Raw genomic sequence first — 9,027 nt, 5'->3', positions numbered from 1 at the left:
TGCTGGTATTCCTTCAGTCTCTGCAACTGTAATATTGAACACAGAACCTCAAGCCTCTCTGATCCTCCATTTACAAGCACTTCTCTTAGAAAATGCTGCTTGAAGTTTACATGCTCTGTGATCATGGCAGTTTCCCCCTGGGGGCTCCAGTCTCCTCCACAAGCCAAAGTGGTGCTGGTTAGTACATCTTTACATGAAAGCGGTGGCAGGAGAACCAGAGGGAATCTATAGGCATACAACAGAGAAAAGGTTACAGGAAATAAAATTTGATAGGAGTACTGAGAGCTGGCATAGATTCAATGAACTGAATAACCTTTAACAAGCTGGTAATGAAATATAGAATAAAATATATTTTTCTTTTTGGGTCCAAAGTGAAAGACCTTACATTTGGATAGTCATAAAATGGACATAATATTGTCAGTCCTCTTAAAACAATTACATTCAAAAATGCAAAGGTTCTGCCACATCTACTCTATAATTTGGATATCTGGCCATCCCCACTAAACAAATAAGCTCAATATCCCCATAAGCAGTTTACTTAGATTGAAATATTATGAAAGGGTTTTTCATTCCTTCCAAAATCCCCTTCCCTTTTCGCAGTGCCATTGACGACTGCCTAAATCTCTAGCATGCAACTTGAGTGCTCTCTTTCTCACTATCTCTCTCCTTAAAACTACTCATTTGTCAATTCTGACTTGCAATCCCTTGACTTTTTCATAACACTTAACAAAATGGTCTCTACTAAAAGGGTAGCAATGAATAGGCCAAGACTTGCTGTTCACCACTTACTGGTCAGAGAGAAGATGATGGTTAATCTCAAGTGTTCTTCCTTCGAGGATATTCGTGAACCAGAGAAATACCCTGTGTGCTTGTAATGAGTTAGTCTGTTCGGTTATGGAAAAAAGGTCAGAAATAATCTTTAATCCATTTGTCTACTATGATAATTTTGAGAAGGTTTTAAAGGAAGATAAAATATTAAATAATAGTGGGAGGCATAAAACTGGGATCAAAGCAGAGAGCAGTTGAAGAGACAACTTTGGTTTCACGAGCAAATGGTCGCCTTAAATCCTATCATTTCCTAACCCAGAGGCAGTGAGCCTGGAGAAATAACAGTAATAGGTCTGGGGAATGAATGGTGTATTACATGATGTTAGAGAAACACCAAATCAGACAAGTCTTCAGATAAAATCAACTTTGATCTACACACAATGAAAGCATAGCAAAAGCATTAGTCAGGCCAGAAGAAAAAAGCTCAGATATTTGTCTGTTGTTGTGAAATGTGACGAGGGCTTGTTCTAGCCCCAGCAACACCTGAAAGCCCAAGAGTAACGATGAAACACAGATGAAAATAGCCAAGAACAACTAAAAACAAATTTGCATTTGACATTGACTATATCCTGAGATCAGACCCTCGTCAAGGATGGAACAACATGGAGCCCAAAGTTATTTGAGATTTTAATACAAAGAACTGACAGATTAACATTGAGAGACATCACTTGATTGACTTCTATTTAGCAGGTGACCAGAGGATTATTCAAATGCCAGTCACCCATTCCCTTTATCACTTTGCTGCAAGAACGGTGCAGGGAGTGGCTCAGTGTCTGTGGGTCTTCAGCGCCACACTGGACAAGATTTAATATTGTACTGCTCAGACCGACCTGCCTGCCTGCTCCCAGGCGAGGAAACATTCCAAAACTCCAAGGCACTCAGTTGCTCTGGTCAGACAAGGGGGTTTCTAGCATCATGTCACTTTCGTTCATTTCCATGAAAAGTGGGGTATCCTCAGGAGCAGGCCTGGTGTTTGCTACTTTGTTCTGCTGAGGTGTGGTCTCCAGGGCCATGATGCCACTCTCTTCCAACGGTGGTCTCGGAAACTCTGGGTCGCATTCTCTCTCCCTCTCCTCCCACGAGCAGTAAATCATTTTCTTGATCATGGGTGCCTTCACTGCAGACAAATCAAGCTCATAGCACCCCAGTTTCTCCTTTATCTCAGTCCCTGCAACAAATAGAACATTTTTCTTTTTTGTGACAATACCTGGCAAAATGGATTGGATAGCTCAGTCACAACAGGGCAAACATTTCATTGTTCAAAGACAACTTCAGGCTGCTATAATATAAACTGAGAGAAAATAACTGCTTGACAATTATACTACTGATCTCAAGTTATCTGGGGCACTCTTGAAGGATCACAGACAGAAGTTAGTTTGGCTCATTCGTACCACGTCAGGGTAGGAGTTTCAACTTCCACACCATTATCAAACAGGCTAGACAAAATAGTATTGAAGGAGTGCGCATTGCTGGAGATGGATTTTGAATATATCAGTATAATGGCTGTGTTCGTGGATCATTAATTTGGACCATTCACATTCAGTTATTTTCTGAAATAAAAGCCTGATCTTTAGACTGGTGCTTATGTTGTCACTAAAGAGGTTGGTGTGTTGCCTCCCTGGTAATAGAATCAAGGATGCTGGAGCAGTTATAGGATGTTCTGAGATAGAGTGGATGTACAGAAGATGTTTGCAGTAGTGGAAGAGTCCAGGACCAGAGGATACAGCTTCAGAATAAAAGGGCATCCCTTTAGAACAGAGATAAGGAGATTTTATTTTCAACCAGCGCATGGTAAATATTGGAATTTGTTGCCCCAGATAGCTGTGGAGGCCAAGTCATTGGGTAGATTTAAAGCAACGGTTGATAGATTCTTGGTTAGCAAGGGCATCAAAGATTATGGGGAGAAGGCAGGAGAATGAAGTTGAGAGGAAAAATACATTAGCCATGATTTGAATGGTGGAGCAAACTCAATGGGCCGAAAAGGCTTCATGTCTTATGGTTATATATGTGGGTATGATGACATTTCAAAAAGTTCAGGGAGCTAAGAAGCTAATTAATGAGCAGGACCTCAAAAGGTTGTCATCCCTGAATTGCTTCTCATGCCTCAAGCTAGTGAGTACAGGTCTAGCTCAAATTAATTTGTGGCTGAAGGTATGGTGTAGGAGGATGGGCATTAGATTCCTGGGAAGATTGGACCATTACACTTTAACCTGATTACGACCAACATCCTTACTGGGAGGTTTGTTGCTGTTGTTGAGGAAGGCTTAAACTGAGCCAGCAAGGAAAAAAATTTAGGAATACTTGTTCAGATGGCGAGCTACAGTCAGCCAGTGAATAATAAAAAATAGTCAGGCCAGTGGGCAGAACAAGCGAGCAAGTGTTACTCAGCGAATTCAAAGCTAAATTGCATCTATTTTGATGCAAGGAGTATCACTAGATGTAGATGAACTAAAAGTTTTAACTAACACAGGAGTCTACAATAAGGTTGAAGGATGGGCAGGATTGGCAACAGTGTCCCAGGAATAGAATAGACAAAGAGGAGAGTAAAATAGGACAAGATTAGATGGCATTACTTTACTATTGAGGAAGGATATCTTTCAAGGGGATCTGTACAGAGATTACCAACAGGAGGTTAAAAACAAAAACTGATATAAGCAGATATTAAAAAGATGCTATAAAAATAGGGTCATTACACTGAGGGGGTTTTAAATGGATTACAGACTCAGAGGAACAGAATTTATGAGATGTGTCCGGTGAGTTTTTTGATGCTATATGTAGATAGACCAATGCGAGAAGGAACATTTCTGGATCTTATCCTGGGAATGCAGCTGGTCAGATGGAGAAAGTCAGAAGAACCTTTTAGAGACAGTGACTGTAATTCCAATCGTGGTTATGGCAAAGGATAAAACCTGGGCAATGGCTTCGGTACAGAAGTGTGCCCACTGATTGGTATGCGTGGCATGGTTAGCACAAAGCTGTTACAATGCCCTTCTGGCTCATTCCACACTTTAAAGTAGAGCTTTCCATAAATTCACTTTGGATCAGGGTTCGAATCCTAAGTTGCCTGTAAAGAGTTTACGCTCTCCCCATGTCTGCGTGGGTTTTCCACGTGGGATCCATCCACCCTCCAAAACTTGCCAGGGTGTAGGTCAATTGGGTGTAATTGGGTGGCATGGGCTCATGGGCCAAAAGGGCCTGTTACCGAGCTATATGTCTAAATTTAAAATTTAAGTTGTGCCGAATGGTGCGCTGCTGCCATGTTGTATAACTATTGAACACCAATAGTTCTACAGCACAGAAACAGGTCCTTCAGCCCACCATATCCTCACCAACCAAGATTGGGATTTAGACTAACAACATAGATTGGGACTACAGACCAACAAAACAGAGAACTACTTTGACACATATCCAAAAGCCTCAATTCCATCCTAAAAACCTGCACAGCAATGCTCACCAATATAGGCATCCGCATCCCCAATGTACATCTCGATGCAATGACCAAGCATTGTAACCGAAAAGGTATCATCTCTACGGAGACCTAGGGCCTGAAGAGAAAAAGCCACATAAAAGCCATTCACCTTCAGGGCAATCAAAAAGTCATTTAAAGCTGCAGTAATTAATGTGCAAAGTACCTTCCACATGGCGGTGCTCGCTTGAGAGGACAAATTATCTGAGATACTTTACTGAAGTGGCAATGAATTCTTTTCTTCAACGCTGGGTGGTGCAGAAATACTTAAGGGAGTATTGCAGACTTATTTAACCCCCGACAACTTACATTTCAGACCCAGGCCACCTTTCCCTTCCAATGGATGCCGTGTGACCTGCTGAGTTTCTCCAGCACATTTGCGTATTGCAATTGACCCCCAGCATCTGCAGATATTCTTGTTTAAGTTCATTAGCAAAGGAATTGCTTTTTCTTAAACCCCAGAGAGCAGATTGGCGCATCAATCCAAATCAGGTACAGAGGTGGAAGTTAAATCAGGGTTCAGTGGAGATGGAGGTTAGATTGATACAGAGGATAACTGCAGACATGAAGAGAAAGAACAGTGGAGTGGAACCAAAGGGAATATTTGAAAAAGAGCTCTCCATGGCTGAAAGGCTTCCTTTTGGGCTACCATTCTGTGATTCTCTTGTAGAATCAGTATGTTCTAAAAATAAATCAAACTAGCTTACATCATTTCCATGCAATCAAATGACATTGAAAGTAAATAATCATTGAACAGTCCAGCGTGGGAACAGGACCTTTGGTCCGCAATACCTGTGCTAAACAGGACAATCTGCCTGCGTACATGTCTATATCCTTCATTTCTGTATGTTCATGCACCTTTCTAAATGCCCCTACTTTATCTGCTTTCTCCATTTCCCCTCGCAGCGAGTTCTTGGCATCTACCAATTTCAAAGTGAACAAGTTGCCTCTTAAATCTTCTTTAAACTTTCCCTCCTCACCTTAAAACATATGCCTTCTAGAATTTAATATTTCCACCCTGAGAAAAATACTCCATTTACCCTATCTATGCCCCCCATAATTTTACAAACTTCTAACAGGTTAACTCTTAGCCTCTGATGCTTCAGAGAAAGCCTTCCAAGTTTATCCAATCTCTCCTTATGGTGAATACGCTTAAATATAGATCCTGGTAAATCTCTCTGAATCCTCTCCAAAGCCTTCACATCCTTCCTACAATGCAGGAACAATACTCCAAATGTGGGCTGTTACGAGCCCAGAGGACCCCAAAACCCAGCAGCAACAGATGTTTACTCAAACAAAAGTTGCTTTTAATTATCTTTAAACATGAAAACAGAATCACACTTTAACTTATCACTATTGACTTATCTAACCTAACTTAACCCCCTTCTAATTCTAAGTGGATGTGCATGTAATGTGTGTGTAAGTTCAGAAAGGTTCTTTGATTCACAATCCATTCTCACTTCTCATTCCTCCAAGTTCACTGGTTGCAGGCAATTCTTATACTGTGCACAGAATTTAACATTCATAAAGTTCACCAGGCTTTGGTGCTTGAAAGGTAAATGGTTACCATTCAGGAAAGTTATTGTCGGTTTTCAGAGAGAGATTTGTTGTACGATGGACACCCAGCCACTTCAGTATCTTCTCCAGATGATAACCTTTTTCTTTCAAGTCACTGCAGAGTTCCTTCTTGTTTCTCTTATTCCAAGTGAAACATTAGACAGCCAGTCCTCTCCTCTTGCATGAACCACACGGGCTGAACTAAGAACTCACAACCTGTCTTCCAAATGGGATTTTCCACAAGCTTGCCAGCTTGTTCTGATCTAGTCCCAGCTGTTGTTGCTGACTGTAACACTGTAAAAGTGATTTCTGTCTCTTTCTCAGAGAAAAAGCCTGTTTTACTCTCTCTGCTTGCAAAACCACATGACCCTCTTAGAACAGCAGGTTCCCCTCCAGACAGAATCTTTCATCTGTTGCCTTTTTGTAAACAACAATTCATTAGTGAAGTCTCTTTGGACACTCTCCAAAGCTTTTGCAAAGGCTCTGAGGCCCTGCCATGTCTAGCATTAGCAGAGCTCCAGTATTTTAAATAAGATCTGTTTTAAACTGTTTGTATGTGACCTATACTAACAATACCTACCCCAATTTATTTCCCAAAAACATATCTATATACTCTGTCACAGGCCTAATCAAAGTTCTACAGAGCTGCAACACAACTTCCTGACTTTTATTTTCCTTTTAAATATTTTAATTGACTTTTATTCTCCACATGCCGATCTATGAAGGTAAGCATGCCACAGGCTTTCTTTACCACCCTATTTAATTGTGTTGCCAATTTCAGGGAGCTATGGGCTTGGACCCCAAGATCCTCTGTACATCACTGTTCTTAAAGGTCTGCCATTTACTGTATACCTTCCCCTTACATTTGGCCTCCCAAAGTCCAGCTCTTCACACTTAATTTGCCTTGTCTATATTTCCAACTGATCTATCATCCTTTAACAACCTACCTCACCATCCACAACTCCAAGGAGAGGGGAGGAGAGTTGAGGGGAGATCTCAGAGGTAAGTAAGTTGTTTTATATATATATATATATATATATATATATGTGTGTATATATACACACACACACACACACACACACACACACACACACAACACACACACACAGTGTAATATGTGCCTGGAATGCATTGCCAGGGTTGGAGATGGAGGAACATTTAAGACTCTTAGACAGTCATGTGGATGTAAGAAAAATAGAGATTATGGTTGTGAGGTATGGAAGGTTTACATTATTGAATTGGTTTAAAAAACATGGGTTAGCACAACATTGTTGGCCGAATGGCTGTTCTGTACTGTAGTGTTCCAGGTTTCTGACAATTTTCTGCTATCTGCAAATTTAATGCTCAGCCCACCTACAGTTTCATCCAAAATATATCAAACCAAACAATGTTCGATGGTTATAAGTGCCTGTGGAAATGTGGGAAGGAGAGCAAGTTATTCATTGATACGCAGCAACAGGTGCAAAGATGGGAACAAATGCCATGGTGACAGATATAAAACGTACAGATTGAGTATAGATTGAGAATGTTGCAATTAGATATTAAAATGCCAAGATCACCTTTCTGGTGGCTCAGTTGAATGCTGAGTGAATGCTTTCCAATTGAGAATACTTCACAAACAGATAATTTGCTGACCTCATCAGCCTGGCGGAAGCTGTAGTGTGTGATTGGACAGTTGAGAATTGAGTTGTTCATTGCCCCAAAAGGAAGGATTTAAAAAAGAAACTTCAGCATAAAGAGGAACATATAAGTACAGATCTCTAACTTTCAAAATGAACTGTGGCACTTGACAGTAGAAATACAAGAACTACAGATGGTGGAATCTTGAACAAAGAGGAACCGGAGAACTGAGCAGGTCAGACAGCATTCACGGAGAGAAATGCAGTCTCGTCAAAGAGTTGAGAGCCTAAATGTTGACTGTTCATTTCCCTGCCTGACCTGCTGAGTCCCTCCACTGTTTGCTTTTGGCTCGTGTTTTAATATCTGAAGTGCTCTTGAGTCATCAAAAAATACCTACCGTGTGAAAATAATTGATGGCACTCTCGAAGTTGCTCTTCAAACTCAGCACATAACCTATAGCAGAATAAGTCGATGCATTCTGAGGAATAAGGACTAGGGCTTGATGGTGATAATCTAATGCTTCGTCATACTTCCTAAAGCAAAAGGAAGAGTTTTGTTAATTGACAAAATCTTCAGAGTTATGAATGGCCTGATACTTACATCACATGCTGAACACCCAGAAACTGAAGGTCTGGAGGAATAATTCAGCATGGGAGGACAATGGTCCACAGTGGATCCTCAGTCTCATCTCACTCTTCTGCTCCTTCCTTGTACCTCTGCCAATGTTCCTCTCTCTTTCTTAGACAATCCATTCCAAACTGCACAAAAATCTCCACTTCTCCATTCTCCTCATATCTGTGACCTCAGCTCACCAACATTTCTGCCACTGGAAGCAGTTTCTACTATTTTAACCCACACTTTCTATACTTTAAGGGAAGCCATCCCTACATTTTTACAATTAAATTTTCATTTAGTACTTCATCATGAACCACGTCAGTAACAATCTACAAATATTTAGTATTAATATATACACAGTGACACTTTCATTCCCGCCACCCCCCTCAACAACCTCCCAATGTCCTTCTAAATTCTTTCTATCCCTATATCTGTCCAATGTCTTTTGAACATCGTAACAGTACACACTTTGAATTTCCTCTGGCAACTTATGCCAAATATGGACCATCCTCTGAATAAAATGTCCCGCAAGCCTCTCTTAAACCCCTCCCCTCTCATCTACCCTAGGAAAAATAATGTGAGCCTTCACTTTATACATGCCCATCATGATTTGTATACCTCTGTATGCTCCAAGGAACATGTGTCTCTCTCCTCTCCCTATAACTCAATCCCTCTAATACTAGCAGCATTCTGGAGAAACTCCTCTGCACCCCTTGAACTTATGGATATCCTTCCTACAGCATTCTGTTCACCCAAGTCACTACTATAGGTAACAGTGCACCTGTACCCCATGGTTTCTCTGTACTCCAACATTCTCCAGGGCCCAACAATTCACAGTCCAAGTTCTGCTCTTGATTGATCGACCAATCCTCACATTTGTGATTCCATTCCTTGGTCCACCTACTCAATTGATCCATATCCTGTTTTACTACAAACGTTGG

General features: G+C 40.9%; 1 protein-coding gene across 1 annotated transcript in view; it reads right to left on the bottom strand.

The window, feature by feature from the left end:
* Positions 1-1,442: 1,442 nt before the first annotated feature.
* The window catches only part of cdc16 (cell division cycle 16 homolog (S. cerevisiae)), a 124,538-nt gene continuing 116,953 nt past the window's right edge, over positions 1,443-9,027 (bottom strand). The window contains exons 16-18 of the mRNA XM_069890443.1: positions 7,869-8,004; positions 4,283-4,373; positions 1,443-1,996 (exon numbers count right to left, since the gene is read on the bottom strand). Of these exons, the coding sequence (XP_069746544.1) occupies positions 1,707-1,996; positions 4,283-4,373; positions 7,869-8,004 (517 nt within the window). The 3' untranslated portion in view covers positions 1,443-1,706. The remainder of the gene's footprint in view (positions 1,997-4,282; positions 4,374-7,868; positions 8,005-9,027) is intronic.

This window comes from Narcine bancroftii, chromosome 7 (assembly GCF_036971445.1).
Source record: "Narcine bancroftii isolate sNarBan1 chromosome 7, sNarBan1.hap1, whole genome shotgun sequence".
NCBI classification, from domain to species: Eukaryota; Metazoa; Chordata; class Chondrichthyes; order Torpediniformes; family Narcinidae; genus Narcine; species Narcine bancroftii.
Note: the sequence above shows the minus strand (reverse complement) of the source record. Positions and strands in the feature narration are given on the sequence as shown.